Source organism: Podarcis melisellensis (assembly GCF_964234715.1).
Source record: "Podarcis melisellensis genome assembly, chromosome: 3".
Lineage (NCBI taxonomy): Eukaryota > Metazoa > Chordata > Lepidosauria > Squamata > Lacertidae > Podarcis > Podarcis melisellensis.
The window spans coordinates 48,434,823-48,452,911 of NC_138530.1; the positions used below are offsets into that span (position 1 = coordinate 48,434,823).

The following is an 18,089-nucleotide window of genomic DNA, read 5'->3' on the forward strand; positions in this document are numbered from 1 at the left end:
CTAGAAACAAGTAAGCTTTAGATTTTCAGCTCAAGACCAAAATAAAAAATGAAGAAGATGGTTGCTCATTACATCAGCAACAGAAACAATTAGCAAGTGGGATCTCTCTTCAATTTGACAAGGTGGATTTCCACTGCTGGAAAAGCACAAAAGTTTGCAAAGGTGAAGTACTACCACTGAAAACCTTCTTTTATTTTCCAAAGAAATCAGGGTTAGCTTTCCTAAAATAAAAATTATCCCCAAACTAAGCTTGCTTTTCTTTTAAATAAAACAACCCCACCCCAAGCTTATGTACTTACATTGCCTTCCAAAAGATCATGCAAAGAGCATCCTCTGTGGGCTTGCAGGTATTTCGTGTGAAAGAGTTTTCCATCAAATACATTCCACGCCATTATGTCATCCGCTTTAAAGGGGAGGCCACAGGTATTATTGGCTTTAATCATCAGAGCTAGGCCTCGTATGAAGAGAGAGCCAAGCTGGACACCTCTTGAATCAACCTGAGCAAGCTGTTAAAGCATTTAAAAGGGAAGAGAGAGGAGTTGTTGCCTGCGCTTACCATGATTCCGTTACAATAATATATCAATTAGCTATTGAGCTAAGCTCAAGGTGCTTGTTTCGGTGTAGCCCTACACAACTTACACCAGGCATAGGCAAACTCAGCCCTCCAGATGTCTTGGGACTACAACTCCCATCATCCCTAGCTAACAGGACCAGCAGTCAGGGATGATGGGAATTGTAGTCCCAAAACAGCTGGAAGGCCAAGTTTGCCCATGCCTGACTTATACCATCTTATCAGGAGGTCTGTTCCATGCAATGTAGGAATTGGGCCTTTAGTGTCGTGGCGCATACCCTTTGGAATATCTTCCCTTTAGACAGGTGCCATCCCTACAGTCTTTTCTGTGCCTACTGAAAGCCTCCCTCTTCCAAACAGCCTTTTAAGCCTCGTCTCCATCTTTATTAGAATTGTTTTTAAAATGTTTTAAATAAATATTTTTGCTTTTTTGCTTCCTATTTGCTACCCTTGTCTCCTTTAGGAGGAAGGGCAGTAAATACATACATACATACATACATACATACATACATACATACATAGGTACAGCAGAAGTACATTCCATAATTTTCCATTCCACTCTCCACTTGTACCAGGGCTATATTTATGATGCAAGGGGGACAAATAAACCAGGAAGCTGCAATTACTACCCACGGCATCTGAACCCAGGATTGTTGTTTGCTTCTCCCCAACAAGGTAGAATTCAGAAGCCAACAACAAACCATAGCTTAGGAATGTTTTGCAATTCTGATTTGTTAGGGGGAAACAAACCATGGCCCCAGGTTCAGATGCCATGAGAAACCAAGCTTTCCTGGTTTCTGCCAGGGGAGGAATGAAGCATGCCACTCATTCCCAATGAAAGATGAAAAGCCACCAGCCTTGGCTTATTGTGACGTGCAAACAAGGCCGGTATCTCTAATTTTGACAGCAATGTTTAGTTGATGAGATGGGGATAAATGAAGCACTGACTGCATATGCCTCAAAGCAGGAGCTGGAAGGAAGAATGGCTCCGAATTGTAGTCATGTGTCTTGTTGCCTTCCTCCGCCATACAGAAGATGCTGTGGCTACAACCACCCCCCCAATACAGGGAAAAATAAGAGACAAACCTATCTAATTCTTAGAAAAGTGAGGGAAAGTATTGTTGGAGCACATCACACAAAGAAGGCCACTAGACACCCCCCCCCAAAAAAGTGACTGGATTTGGAGATGCGACAAGTAGTCAGACCTGCTTGTAGCTGGATATATCGTAGCTAGACATTTTGTGCTGGGTATATTGGAGGGCACAGAGAGGATAAGCAAAACATCCAAATAACAATATGCCAGATATGATCCTTTTGATGTTTTAAAGACAGGCAACTGGTTAAATCAACTTACTAGTTATTAATTTTAACGTCCAACTGCTTTCACACCAAGAACCCAGGAAGAGAAGGAGCCCATTTACTTCTTACTGAGCAACTGGGTGGAATAACGCCTGGATATTTTCTTTATCTCTCCATAAGCAAAGGCTGGGGGGGTGGGAAGCCTAGACTATCATGGGGGGACTCACAGCTGCCTCCACCCCCATGGCTACGGGCCTGCTGTTAGTTTACCATCCCAGCAGTACCAAACATGTGCAACCCTGAGAATGTGCTCAGTGTGGGGCTGCCTGAATGGCAAGGAGGCTGTGCCAGCTGCAGCAGCTTCCCAGGAACACATAATGAGAAATCAAAGGACCGGGGGAAGGATGGTGGGGACGGTGGAGCAGGAGGGATCCTACTGCTACCTATACACAAGCTGCTTTTGCCTGAATGCTTTCCAGCAATGCCTAGCTGAGTCAAAACCCTTTGCCCATGGCACGAGGAGAGCCAGGACACAGCCCCACCTCTTGCTGTGAGGTGTGTGCATTTTGTCTTTGATGGATGACTTAATTACTGGTGATAGGCAGTCCCATTCATTTTAGGTGCCACACCAGCAGTGTAGATCCTACCGAAGAGACGTTTCTGGTCCCCTTTCTTTTTACAATCGAGAGAACCCGACTGGGGAACTTGCTCCCACCTCATACTCATAGCCTATTTGAGCTTACCATATGGTACTATCCATGCCTAGGCAAGCTTTCCATCATCGGTTTTTAAAAAAATGTAATAGCACCTTTTTTTTTCTTCATACACATATACTTGCATAAACCAGTGTGGTAACAGAACCCTAGCTTTAAATGCAAACAATCAACCACTGGGCAAAGACACCAGCTTCTTTTTCTACTATACTTGTGGTGCCCTTCACAGTCACATGGGATTTTCCTACTCAGGGGAAAACATGTTATGGGCCCCATTATTGTCATGCAGCCTCAAGTGCATGGAATAGCTTCACAGCTCCCATGCAGAAGTGGCTGAAGGATGCTTTCCTTGGAAAAGTAAAAAAGATCCATTGACTCCATGGTCCTGGGAAAAGGAAAACAATGGAGGAGGAGGAAGAGGAGGAGGAAGAGAAGAAGAAGAGGAGGAGGAGCACTCATCTTTTCAAACATAGTTGCGTGTCTACAGAGCAGTTTTGTTTCCCCCAATGTAGAAGGTGTTTAAGACTGTTATGCATGAGCTATGTGTAGATTAAGCTATTTTCAATGACTTTAAATGGTAATCTTAAACCTGTTAAAGATGTCTTTAAAAGAAAGTGCAGTAGATGTTTTTATTAAATGACTGATAGCTACAGCCAGATGGTTGTATGGATGTTAGTGTTTGTTAAGTAAAAAATTAAAGGGCAACTTGGCTTATTCCCAAATCAAGGATGAACCTCATTGATATGAACAGTGGCACATATCCACCTACCTCTGCCTGCAATGAGGGAAATGTTGACAAGGATTATGCCAATAAAGGCTGAATGAATGCTGACAAGGAGAAATATAAGAATCAGTAAATATAAGATGTCAGTCAGATAAATCAATCCATGCAAATGAGCAGATCACATGATGGTAGAATGAACATTATAGAAGTGACCCTCCAGCTTGAATATCTAAGATTTCAGAACTGTGAGCATTACTAATGTCAGGCTGGTATGGTTGACAGGGTGACTTGGGCTAGTTCACCGTCTCTCAGCTTAACCTATTTTGTATGATTCTCGGGGGGGGGGGGCACATGCCATCTTGTGCACCTTGGAACAAGGATAGGATATACCCAAAAGACTAAAGCTTAAGTTAAGTCCTTCCTGCTTAGTCAAGGCAGCAGCAAACACAATGCAGTTGAAAAGGAGGGTCTTACCAACTAAGGCATCTGTTGAAAGGACAAAACAAGAATAACCAGTTCTTAAATGTCCCTAATGCTCCACACAGTAAATATTTAACAGTAAACAGAAAAGCAGTTTGGGGTTTATATATGCTCGGAAAGTTTGTTTACTGTGCTTCATTGGCTGATTTGTGTAAAGTGATACTTTGGTTGAACAAAACTGATATTTACTGTAAGCCAAGGCTCTGGAGTGAACCTAAACAAAGATTTCAATATCGCTTTACATTTTTGTGTCGCATGAAAAGACCCTGAAAATCAAAAACACAGCAAGAGACTTACTACAAACAGAGTCTTGTTTATTAATCAAAACCCAAATCAGTTAAATTCACTTCTAAAGCTCAAAGGGATTCATTTTGGGGCACCTGCCCCCCACAGAGCGGTTTCCTGCACTCCTGTTTTGACACTGAGTAGTAAGTGCACTACAGAGAACTGCAAGGAAAAAGGATGGATGGATTGTGCCACCTGCCGTGTGGACCAGCTGATGACCAGCACAAGCGGAAAACATCCTTCTCACGTACACTGTGAGAATTAGAGATGCAAAACCACAATGGCTATGGTCAGCTGCCACAGATGGAGGGAGCAATCCTTCCAAATACCAGTTTCTGGAAACTATGGGAGGGGAGAGTGCTCTTCTGCTCATTATCTGCTCCCTGGGTTTCCCACAAACATCTGGTTGGCCATTGTGAAAGCAGGATGCTGGAGTAGATGGGTGATTGGTCTGATCTAGCAGGCTCTTTTCATGCTGTTATGGTCCATTCCCTTATACACACACATACCCCACAAGCTAAGAGAGGTTGAGGCTAAGAGACTGGGCTGTGTGGACAAGAAATCCCCAGCTGAAATCTCATCTCTGCTATGAGCTTTTACTAAGTGGCCACAAGAAGGCCACACACCCCTATCTGAAATACGGGACTGAAAATGCTGACCTGGCTTTTTGCAGCGCATACTGAAACGAAATGCTCTGAAAATGTCTAGAGTGCTAGACAACTGCTATTATTGCTGTTGCAAAGGGTGAAATCCTGCAAAATCTGATTTTTGAAACTCAAAAGCAGCCATCTATTACCAAATTCCACTTCTGAGAAGACACACCTCTCCTACCAACCATGCATGTTGTTTACACTGATTGGATATGTACATAATTTGCATTTGAGTATCCACACTCAAGTACAAACAGGTAGCATGAAAAGTGGTTTTCAGACTATGTGGCCTACATACATATATCCATGTCTATACCTATATCTAACATTACAGTTTTCATAATGTCACAATGAACATACATTGTAAAGTGGTTTTATTATAAACTGAAGGAGGCAGGCAGGTGTTTGATTGGTTAAAGTTAACGTTATTAGTTACAAAATGAACAAAATGATCAGCCCTGCAAGGAAAAGTACAAGCAGAATCTTTTCCATGTAAAACTTCTCTGGGTCTAAAATGAAAGAGAACACCTATCCACATCACTTTAGATATCTATAAAACACTAATGCAAACTCTCAAAAATACCTTGAGCAAGTTGACCATCTGCTCAGGTGCAACACACCTAGAAGGGTTACCCAATAAAGGAAATAATATTTTACACTTAACAATACCTTACTCTTGATGGATGTGGTACTGTGTTTCCTGACAAACAAAGCATTAAAAAGAACAGGCATATATAATGCAGCATAAATCAAATAAAACAAGATAAGAACTAAGGCTAACAAGAAAGCAAATAATTGCAGTGTTGCAGATCTTGTTCCAAATACACCTTGAACTTTAGCTTTATTTTAGTGGCAGTACCTCTGCAAGGCCCTTTATTTCATACATGTGATTAGTTCCTAATAGCTATCACAATGAAGTTCTTCAGAGTGTCACAGTTTTCTTTTACTTTGTATAGAGTCTATGAATGTACTACAGATGCCTTCTGTGTAAAAGTTTTCAGATCAGGCTAGAAGGTATGGGCTATGCAGGAAGTCCTTATACAGTGGTCTCGCCATTAAACCATTCACATGCAGCCATTCATGGCATGATTGCAATAGGCTTATGGATAGATTTAGGGTCAGGTGACCACCTGGGATATTGGGTGACAGGAAGGCCAGGGACAGTCTATCTACTCAACAAGTCATTCAGCAGCTGAAACAACTAATACAGAAAATTTATATGGCATGAACAAATACAGTTTTACAGGTTCTAGCTTGCATTTTCATTGACTTATACGATGTAGATAGTGGATCGGAGTTGTGAAATGGGCTAGAAACACAATAAGAAATAAGGTATTTAAATGGAGGGGGAAATCTGGGTGTGTTCCTTGCCTGGGGCACCATTTGTTTTGAGACCAGTCTTGTCCGTAGCACCTTAATTGAATGTCTGTTTGGGCCTGCTTTATGTTGTTGGCAAGTTTGTGCGGCGCGATAGCACCTGAACCATAACTTTCAAATTGTCCACACAGGTCGCTCCTTCACTTTTGTTAATTTCACAAAGCTAAAATTAGAACTAAAAAGATACAATCTGCAAGTATGTGAGAAGGGGGAGTTTGTGAGCAATATCTTATCTTCACTGCAATATACTCTGCATTGGTGTCCCTTTAAGTCACCGCACTCTAGTAAGTGAATCATGCTGTACTGGGGGGGCACTAAAATGTATTGACATTTGCTGGGGGTTGAGAAGCCACAGTTAAATAATTTTCTCAAATTAATTGTAGCAGATAGAGAGACAGAAACAAGCCACAAAATATGTGGGCTCCCACTGCTCTTCAGCACTAAAAATAAGAGCTTCTGCTGGTAATATACAGTCAAGGCAGATGAGTGGAGGTTAAAGTCACCACAGAGATTCCTAAAGCCAAAGCTTGACTTACTGGGACCACATGACTGTGTGGGCTTCCAGGGAAGAGCTTTTGGCAGCTTTACTCCTCTCTGGTCCTTTTTGCTGCCAGGCTGAACCAGGCCAAGGTGACTGTCCAAACTGGGGACTTGTGGCTATGCTCCCTTGTCCCTAATCATGAGCTTGCACAGTCTCCCTAAGCAAAGGTTTGGCTTAACGTGTCATGCAAAGCAGGCATGTGTGACATTTTTGTAGGGCTGCAAGCTTTAATTGGTTTAACCAATAGATCAATGAACTAAATCTGGAACTGAACAAAATAAATCAGTGAAGGGAAATTTTAATCGCTTGTGGTGGGAGTTAAGCTTTTGTGAAACAGTTTGGTTCTGGGATATTACAGCAACGGGGAATAAAAGTTAATATTTTAAAGATGGGATTTCTTTTTAAAAGGGGACTAGCTTTTGTTTATGAAACTGTAATATGCTATTTTTTAAGCACAAAGAACTCAAAATTCTTGAATCAGTTCTCAACACTGCTTTTTCTTCTTTTAGACATAGGGACTAGCTATCTGAATTCTCTGACACATCACAGACAAGTGTCTAGCTCAAGCTAAGCATGTCCTGGAAAAAGTATGACGCACCTTTGCAGTGCATCTCAGATCACCACAACTTGGTGCGTACTTCATGTTAGTCAATATCTCAGCAAGTCACTGGGAGCATGAAACTTAGCTTTCATATGGAGAAGAAAAGTTTGGATTTGATATCCCGCTTTATCACTACCCAATGGAGTCTCAAAGCGGCTAACATTCTCCTTTCCCTTCCTCCCCCACAACAAACACTCTGCGAGGTGAGTGAGACTGAGAGACTTCAGAGAAGTGTGACTAGCCCAAGGTCACCCAGCAGCTGCATGTGGAACAGCGGAGACGCAAACCCGATTACAAGACTACCGCTCCTAACCACTACACCACACAGGTTTTTGTAGCCCTCTAATGGAATTGGGCCTAAACCACAGAGCCTAGGGCTTGCCGATCAGAAGGTCAGCAGTTCGAATCCCTGCGACGGGGTAAGTTCCCACTGCTTGGTCCTTGCTCCTGCCAACCTAGCAGTTCAAAAGTATGTCAAAGTGCAAGTAGATAAATAGGCACCGCTCCGGCGGGAAGGTAAACAGTGTTTCCGTGTGCTGCTCTGGTTTGCCAGAAGCGGCTTAGTCCTGCTGGCCACATGACCCAGAAGCTGTACGCTGGCTCCCTCGGCCAATAAAGCGAGATGAGCACCGCAACCCAAGAGTTGTCCATGAGTAGACCTAATCGTCAGGGGTCCCTTTACCTTTATTCATAATGGAAAGGTATACTGTATTGTCCCCACTCATATATGTCTCATCCTAGAATAGTGCTGAAGATCCAGCTTGCATCCTTGAACTACTTGCACACAACAAAAACTAAGTATGGAACTTCATAGATGCAGGGATCAATTCCATTTTTGTCCCCAAACACAGAAACAGAGTCTACAGTGCCCCCTTTGTCAAAGTTAGGCAGAATGCTTTGAAAACACAATCACCAAAGGGCTATGGGATAGCTTTACAGCTTTCAGTACCATCAGGGATTATCTCACTATACACTTCAGTATGGAAACTGTAGCACACATAGCACAAATACTGACTTGCCAGTATGGATGCGGTGCACAAATAGTTTCTACACTGCTTTCTTGTAAATAATATTTGAGTGAGCATGCTCTGTGTTCGTAGTGTGGTCCTTAGTACTAGCAAAGTGACCTTAGTACTAGCAAAGTGACCTTTCTACAGCCATGAGCTTCAAATTCAGCTCTTTCCACAAAACATAACAGCCTCTTCAAGCCTTCAGCGCCTTTGCCTCACCCTCACCCTCAGATGCCTGCCTGTCCAATGAGATCATCATCTAAAAGGCCCTCTTCCAGGTATCATCAGAAGCAAGGTGGATGACAACTGAGGAGTGGGCCTTCCCATTGATGGCACCCCGTTTATGAAATCCTCTCCCCAGGAAGGGTCCTATGCCATCCACTTGACAGCCTTTACCGTGCCAGCCAAAAGCCTTTTTATTTTCCCAGACCTTTGTCTGGGAAAATGATTCTATTGTGCTTTTCAATTTCCTTGTTTTATTTGTTGGGTTCTACTGTGAAAGCCACCCAGAGAGTATGTACACTCAGTGCAGGAGGAGAAAAAAAATTAAATGGATTGTGCCCCATATGTTGTTCATTCTTTTTCAAGTTTACTACTGGCCTTCCACCTGAACCCCTAGGCAGATGAACATGCATTCCATCAGTAACAAAGTATGGACAAGCAGGTGCAGACGGGAGGGGGGGAGCGACCAGAGCAGTTGAGAAGCAGGTGCCAGTGCCATGGCATCCTCACTACAGGCTCCTTTCCCCACCCCACCCCCACCTGCTGCCATCCTACACCCAAGCCTAGGCAGCACCTGCCACTTAAGAGTGCAGGTCACCTCTTAAACAGGACATGGCTTAGCTCTGTTAACCAGGTAAACACATCTTCCCTCTTCATACGATCTTTTTAAGATTAACCTGAAGAAAGAATGCTTTTCAGAATTTCTTCAACCCAGCCATTACATATCAATCACACCAGAAGTTAGGATAATATTTAACAGGGAATTTTAACTCTCCTGCAGTTGCTTGTTCCCTCCATCGGGGCTTTGTAGGGCAGCCTTCTGAAGCTCTCATTCCCCCTATTTTCGCCACTGGATTTGGCAAGGAGTAAACCTGAAATGGGCTCCACTCATTTGAATCACTGTGCAACCCAACAGGTAATTGTTCCAAGTCCCACTGAGCCAAACGGGACTCATTCTCGGAGTTTACACTCACTCATCTGGAAGTGAGCTATGTTGAACTCAATGGGACTTGTTTATCAATGGAAGTGCAGAGGACTGCATGGTAAATTGCCTACAGTTACACACCCAACTTACCTTCCTAATCATAATGACTACAGTTGTAATTTGCTAATAATTTGTTCAGAATGATCCCTTCTCTCTTTTTAAGGCAAAATAAATAAAACATAGGCTAGGACCTGAAAGGGATTCTTTCAGTGTGCTTAGGTTTAATACATATAGTCTGGTTTATTTAAAACAGCAATTCTTGCGTCACACCTGCTTCTGAAGCTTCTCTGGATTTTGAAAGTGTTTTGTTATACAGCAAGCAAAGAATAGAAAGGGAGGGTGCTGTTTGAAAAAAACTGCTAGTGTGCTCTTTCCTATGGTGGCTAACCAGATGCTATGGGAAGCCCATAAACAAACAAGAAGGCAATTGCCATCTTTCACAGTTGTTCCCAGTGACAGGTGAGGTTGTCTCTGATTCTGGATGTAGCATTCAAGCTACATCCATGACTAGTAGCCACTGATAACCTTATCCTCTATGAATTTGTCTAATTTCCTTTTGAAGCCACCTAAGTTGGTGATGATTATTTTATGGAAGCAAATGTCAGTTAGCTAATCACTGTGTGAAGAACTGCTTCTTTTTGTCTATCCTGAATCTCCCACCGTTCAGTTTCATTCTCTGGTTTCAGAATCGCGAGGAAGAAAATATTACCTCCATGCACTTGTTACACCACTCTTTAGATCAAGAGCATGATATTTAAAAATACTGCTGCTGTATTTGATTCTGTATTCACAGGGTTATTTTTGACAACTAGGACCATTCTGAATAGTGCCTTATTAAAGCACACCTAAACCTTAGTAAAATCAAAAAGGAATTGTGCACAGAGAACTGCTTCAGTCTCATAAATTTCCAAGGGATTTAAGAGTGTCAACCATTTTTTATGGTTTAGGTTCACACTGCAAAACTTATTTAAAACCCCGAAGAGTTCCATTTGAAGCTAGTGATCATTTTATGAGATACATTTATGAGTTTACTGCTTTGCTTTTCCTGAACCCATTTTGACTTCCTTTTTTATTTTTATTTTTACAAACGTAATAAAGCTTGCGTGTATTTTCATGGGGAGAACAACCATTTTGACATTTACTATCAATAACGCAGCAGATTCAACAGCTTGGAATTGCTCAAATCAAAAGCACTACATTGACCAATGCTGATGGGTGTCATTTGACTCATTTGCAGCAACAATTCTGTACATGCCTGTTTAGTAAAGGAACAATTGATTAGATTTATGTGTTCTGTGGCAGGTTTGTGGCATGACATAGGGACACATTTCTTCTTGGGGATATTTATGCCCCCTTTTTAATGTTTGCACTTATCATCATAACAACAGACAGTGCTTTTTCCCCAGGGGTACTCAAGCACACGCAGTACTGGCACCTCTTATTGTTTAAAAGTGAGGCACTTACTATAACAACTTCATGGTGAGTACTGGGGCCTATCTTTCGGTGGGTGGGGGGGGAAGCACTGACAACAGATTATATCCATCAAAACCCATTGTAAAGTTACAAACGGCATTAAGGCTGATTCATGAATGACTCTGTGCAGTCCAGTAGCACATGAGGAAGATATTGCCAATTTTCCGAGTGAGATGGTGACCATTTTGAAATAGCCCACCATCACCAACCCACAGCTTTTGTGGGTGTGACAACATGTCGATTCTGAACCACTGGAGAAACATCTTCAAGAATAACCATACCCCAACACTGTACCACAAATTTCTCACCAAAAAATGCTCCCCTACTATCAGATGTAAGTCCTGTTGATTGCAACCTAAGACAGAACAAAAGATTAACTGAGTTCTGGTACATCTAGACCTGGCTATTCTCTTTCTCTCTTTTTCTAGCTTACTAGCAAGACAAAAGCAGAGCTAAAATAAATCCTATGGTCTGCAATACATTCTGACTTTTCTTTTTAATTGTAATAAAAACTTGAAAAGAGAGAAGGGGAGAACAAATAAATTTATCATAAACAGAAAAAGATTGTGAATACTTTTATGTTATTTTAATACAAGTTAGTAATTTATATGGAATTTATTGAGCTACTTGCTACATAAATATTCATTTCTCTTCTATTATTATTTATTAAATTTGAATACTTATCCATAAAATACATTATGCAATAAAAATAGACATATCTTGTTTAGTTCCTTGCACTGAAAAAATAAAATTTTTAAATCGTATTTCCAGCAGGGATATGATAAGCCTTGCACATGGACATCTTTGGGGGTCATCAGAACATTGAGACAAACATACAAGAATATCCTAAAATTGGTATTTTTTTGGCCTAGAAGTTCCCACAGAAACATGTGTGTGCACACACACAAACAAACAAAATAGTAAGCACCAAAGTGAGATTGTTCACATAATATTCTGCTCTAAGTGAGACAAGACATCAAACACTCATACAGCTAGAGAAAGTCATTCAGATAAACGTTGCTTCAGATCCGTCCACAAATCTATTTAAAAGTGCTCATAAACACATCTATAAAATATGTCAGCATTTCATGTTCGTGGTCCATTTGCTTTATGTCTTTTATGACATAAGGCCATGAAGCCAGGCCCTTCAAGATTCTGAAATAGAAAATCCTGTGCTCGTGTGTGATATTTTTCCACAAAGAGAAATATTTTCCCTTAGCTAGCAGCTACGCTGGTTTAATTATAGTGTTTGCTTTCTCTCCTACATTATGCAGATGTAATGCAAATTCTGCAGGGCATAAAAATACTTTGATGAATGCAGAAGACGTAAATGCCAAAAAACCAAAATTCTGTTTCTTTAGCTGGGGGGAACAAGGCAGGTACCAACAAGACACAGAAGGCAGGCGGAGCATGCATGGAATTCCAGTGTAAATACACCAGCCAACAATGGGAAATGGCACAGACACACGACCTGCATGTGGCTCATTCACCTTTTTATCAAGAGAGGGAGTATTCAAAATAGCCCTGTGTGTCTCTTCAAAGCAAACTTAAATTCCACAAGTTGAGGCTGTTCGGTAAAGAACCCCACCCATGTTTAAAACTTCCTTCCCCTGTATGCAGCATATGCCTGCAGCTGCTAGAGAGGCAGGAATAAAAACCACAGCTTGTTTGCCATAAAACAAAGCCACGCGCCCTAGGTAAAATTTTAAATAACTATGGCACAGACTGCTTGAATGACAAGCAACATCATATTCTATGCACATTCCTTGCAAATAAGTTGTTTCGTCTTTTTTAACAGGAAGCTGATTTTCCATTTAAGTTTATACAACCAATATATTAAGTATCGCAATGCTGATTCAGGAGTAGTCTATGGTCACTTGACTAGAAGTCTCTTGCTGCTTCCTTTATACACCAAGCTGCTTATTGAAAAAAGGAAGGCCCTGTCATTATTTACAGAGAGGGGAGTGGCAGGGGGCTTTCCACCTGATTAGTGGAACAGAGAGCAATGTGTAACACTCTGTAGTTGGAAGCAGAACTGCTATTCCTAAACTAAGGAGGGCAAGGGAAGAGCTTGTGACTCTCCTTAAAACTATGTCAATTCGCTGAGAACTATAGAGATACATTCCAAAATCCATATTATCTATAACTTTTATTGGGCTAATCAAAACATCACAAAATAGCATGCAAGCTCCTGGAATCTTTCTTACGGGTCAACATGGGTAACTTTTCTTTTTATGGAGATATAGGCTTCGTGGCTAAATTAAGAACTGAGTGTTCAAATCCAAGCCTGTACTCTCTCTACAGGGTTGTCCTTCTTTTCCTCCTTTGAACAGTAAAGGCAAAGGCTTCAACGTAATTTCATTATTTATTCTTAATATTTTTATACCCGCTTTCTGTAAACCACCAGGGCAGTGTGAAACAGGTCAAAAACAATAAAAATAGCCTAAGAACATGGAACCAACAATAAAGCTGCCTTTAAAACATTACAAGTAGTTACACTATTAAAAATTAAATTAAAAAGTTGTGCCATTTCAAATTGCAGAGCAGAGAAATATTCTTGCTCCGAGGTGAATGGAGCCTGAAAAACAATCAGGAACCACTAACCAGTGCTGAACTTTCAGTATCAGAGTACTATGTTCCTGATACTGTGCAGCCTAACCATCTGAAGCTTCTGAACGATCTCCAAGGGCAGCCCTGTATAGAACACACTAAAGTAGTCTAAATGTGATAGGTCCAAGGGATGAATGTAACTGTGCAAATACAACCCAGGAATCCAGGGATAGCACAGGATAAAGCAGCACCCCTGAGCTGATCTTTCAGGGCGAGTGCAATCGTTCCCAGAACAAGTTGAATCCCAATTCCAAAGTCAGACTTTCTACTGACCAACGGAAGGCCCAGCTTGTCTGGGTTAAATCTCAGCTTCTTCATTCTCTTCCAGCTCACTAAGAGATCTAGGCAGGGCTCAAGGATACCAGCTACTTCTTCGGCCATAGATGGCAAGGAGCTTTGTACTGTTTTATTGTTGTTAGCCGCCCTGAGCCCGGCTTCAGCTGGGGAGGCTGGATATAAATAAAATATTATTATTATTATTATTATTATTATTATTATTATTATTAAAGTGGAATATCATCAGCGTATTGATGACAAGTTAATCCAAAACTCCTAAGTGGTTTTGTATAGGTATTAAATAACACTGGAAGCAAGGCAGAACCCTGAGAGAAACTGCATGCCAAGGACTGCAGTCCCAAAACAGAACCATTTTATTACAGGCCCCAAGGCCCAATCCAGCTAGGAGATCCAGAAATTTACCATGGTGGATGGCATCAAAAGCCACCAAGAGGTCCAGGAGAACCAAGAGGGATGCACTCCCTCCCATCCAATTCCCATTTTAGGTTATCAGCCAAGGTGACCAAAGCAGTCTCAATCCCATGTTCCAGTGATATGGTCTAGATAATCAGCATCATTTATATCACTATACCATCGTTAAGAGGCTTATGAGGAGCTAGGCAAGCCAGGAAAATGAAGGGATCTGAATATTCCATGGCATCTCTAATTTGACTGCAAGCAGAAGGAGGCAGCGTCAAGTTGATGCGGGGGGAAAGCGCTTGAATGAGATCAGGGCTGAGCAGACGAAAGGCAATTATTTTGGGGTGGCAGTAAAAAGAAAAGCTGAAGGTTTAAATGTGGCAGGTCACATCGAATCTTTGGAATAGGGGCTTGGGCTTGAATCCTTGTCTATGTAACGAAAGAGTGCAAATAAACTAAGATAACTGAATGGCACCCTGCCCCTTAAATCTAATCTCCTCAATACCATTGAGTGAGAGTAAAGGTCAAAGAGAAAGCGATGTGCTGCTCATCTAGGGGTTACCACTGGTATTGCATTAGTAAATGAGTCATGTCTGTACCTGCAAGTGTGCAAGCTGAGCAGCCGACTTCCCCTCGAGGCACAGAGTTTGAGCTAGAAATGCGTTCAAGTCTTCCAAGGAGAGGCTGTCAACCTAGGGGGGAAATCTTAGCTCAGAGCTATGTAAAAAGTTCATACCTTCCCCCATTACCTAAATTCCTTGCTACAGGAATGCCAGTCTTGCACCATGGCCTTATTCAGCTGTAGTTCTTTGAAACACCATTTGCAATTTGCTTTCGCAACTTCAGCTCCTCTGCCCTACTTCCACCAACTTCATCACCCTGCGCTCAAGGATCAGTTTAAAGGTTCCCTCTCTCCCATCTTCTTTGAGGATTTTATAATGAACCACAGAGACATTCACACTTCCCATTGGCCTTCCGTAACGCTGAGCCTTTTCTCCTGTTCCTACATTTGAGAAAAGACAGGATTTGCACTTACGTTGGGAAAACTTCCTTGGGTACAATTAACAAACCACTTGCTGTGTCTTTACCAATTATAAAGCAATTATAAAGGGTCCATAGGGTCATCTAGTCCAACCCCCTGCAAAGCAGGAATCACAGCTAAATCACCTATTACAGGCTTTAAGGGGGTTTCTGAGTTTGACTTGAAGCTTTTTTTTGGTGGTTTCTGGGAATTCGCAGACAGATGGCATGCTTATGCTATAATAATTTGCTTCAAGCATTTTAGGTGCAATCCATCAAATATTACTTTGGAACAACTGTACAACTACTATACAAAGGACTGCTTCTTTGCTCTGTTAATCAGTACAGCTATTTCATGCAATGCCGCACTGAAGCTTGAGGGGAAAGGGGTTTACCTTTTTCTTAATAACTTCCTTAATGTTTTGATTAAATTAATAGAAACATGGATAGAAAGCCGATGAAATTTAAGCAATCGGATCTGAATGAGAGGGACAAAGGAAGGAACAAAAGCTCATGTGACAGCAATTTCCTTTAGTTGCCTCTTCGCTGCAGGCTACGGGGATTTATAGCGTTGAAAAACTGCTTTGATGGATATCTTTGTCTATTTTAAAGTTAGTTTTGAATTATTACTATAAAAAACGACTTCTAAAGGTGAGTCAGGCCTTGTACGTAAGGACCCACCCTGAAAGATGGGAAGAATCAAGTGCCTCTGAGCATGTAAAGGGTACATTCTTTCCCCATTGAGTTATTACACACAGAGAGCCATCAGTGATTAAAGAAAAGGATTTCCAGATAACAAAGTGTGCCTCCATTCGGAGAGCTCCTCGCATCTCTTTTCCTAGGAATTAAGTAGTGCTGTGCTGGACTTTCCCAGGAAAAATGGCCGAGAGCTTAAAAGCTCTTTTCACACCATGTCCACTTGGGGTTTCAAGCTTCATCCCACCTCTGAGCTTTCCCCTCCCCAGCCTGCATTCAACCACATATGGTTGAAATTGCGTAGGTTAAATGTGTGTAAGATGTGGGTTTACTGTACTTCAGTAATTTTCAAATAGCAGCCTCTGTTCACACTGCATGTCAAGCTGCTTTGGAAACCCAGGGAAGTTTAACCTTAAGTAGCTTTCTGGATTGTCATCACTATCTTCCAGGAAGACATAGATTTGCTCTTTTTTTGTTACGAAAGCTCAATCTATTTCCATGGCAGTTTGACCATTAGAATGACTTCCTAGAGAAGAACTTCATCGTCATCAGTTAAATCAATCCCGCAAAGGCCTGGGAACAGTCTCTCTCTCTCCTCCCCCCACAAATCAATCTCGCAACATACTTGTCCTAATCCATGAATAGCCAAAGCCTTGCAGTGTTGTGGACTACAATTTGCACCAGCCCCTACATGAATGGCCAGTGGTTAGCAATGTTGCATATTGTGGTCCACACATCACGAGGATACTGTGTTGGCTACCCCTTTACTAATCCGTATAGATCTGCTGCAGGCAGAAGTAAGAAAAGTCACAAAAGTAGGTTTTTCTTTACTTGTAAGAAGAGGTACAGTAACAAGCAGCAGACAACAGCAACAGAAGCTTCCAGAGCCTGGATCTCCTCTGCTATGTCTTGCAGTTGAAAGCATGCCAGAAATGTCCAATGGCGTAGCTTTTCAGTCTCGGGTCCACTGCTGAGCCACAGGGATCTCAAACTAGGAGTGCCACCTAGAAAAGAAAGCCACTATTTCAAACACTGTAGAAGAAAGCTGTGACTAAGTTTTAACAGGAATTACTCGCCTTTTCGAGATTATTATTATAATTAGTTAAATTCCTTTATCCAAAGATCATAGCGTGGTTTACAATATAAAAACACAAAAATACGCACCATAAATAACAAACAAAAACAATGTTCCCCTCAGCTATAATGAAATATTAATGACTTATACCTAGAATCAAGATTTACGACACATAAAAGATATTGCCACTCTGACCCCGACAGCTGCCCTGGATCTCTGTAAGTTTTCATAGAGGGGGAAATTGTATCTTACAGTTGTACAGGATTACAGGGCTGAAAAATCTGTGCTATTTATACAATGGATTTGTTTGCACACGTGAAAAACTTCACTCAGCTGCAAGTTTAACAAAGATGCATGTTTAGCAACGATGATATGATCCTTTCACTTCCCTTTTCTTGAAAATGTTAGGCTCCTACAACCCAAGAACCAAACAGTGTGCAAGCACTCCCAAAAGGACCCATTTAAATGTCTCCCCTCCCAGCATGTCACCTCTGTGTTTGGTGTGCTGCTGTTATTCAAACCATGCTGCAACCTGGAAGGCCTGTCTCTTGAAATGAAAACTCATTTGTGCCTCATGTTAACAGTGAAGGACAACAGGGTTTATTATTTTATTCCCTGGCAAGAATGAAAGCATGCAAAGTCATAATGCATCCATGAACATATAAAGATGCGTGCATTACTTCTAGACTCCTTTTTACGCCACTTGTCTTATATCTTATTGCCAGTGACCAAAAACTTGATTGCTATTGCATTAGTGTTCCTCAACTTTCAAAGTGAGTTATATAAAGTTTGAAATACAAATACAATGTTTAGAAAGCTGTATTTAGATAAATTCCTGCCATAAAACTATTTGCCCGGCCTTTCAGATAGACAAAGATGTCAGTTTTAAGATGAGTTAAGATGGTAACACATCTGCCTTTCCTTACAAACAGGAGTTGCATTCCTTTGGGTGAACCACTTGGCCACTATAAATGACTATAGTGTTGAGGTGTCAAACAGGGTGTGAAATAAATGTTTGTTTATTTGGCCAACAAAACTCACTAACCAAATGGTGCTTTTGC

General features: G+C 41.4%; 1 protein-coding gene across 4 annotated transcripts in view; it reads right to left on the reverse strand.

The window, feature by feature from the left end:
* The window catches only part of FAM120B (family with sequence similarity 120 member B), a 33,667-nt gene that overhangs the window by 5,787 nt on the left and 9,791 nt on the right, over positions 1 to 18,089 (reverse strand). For all 4 annotated transcript variants that reach the window (XM_081906856.1, XM_081906859.1, XM_081906857.1 and 1 more), the window contains exons 5-7: positions 16,785 to 16,957; positions 14,837 to 14,929; positions 300 to 506 (exon numbers count right to left, since the gene is read on the reverse strand). In XM_081906856.1, the coding sequence (XP_081762982.1) occupies positions 300 to 506; positions 14,837 to 14,929; positions 16,785 to 16,957 (473 nt within the window). The remainder of the gene's footprint in view (positions 1 to 299; positions 507 to 14,836; positions 14,930 to 16,784; positions 16,958 to 18,089) is intronic.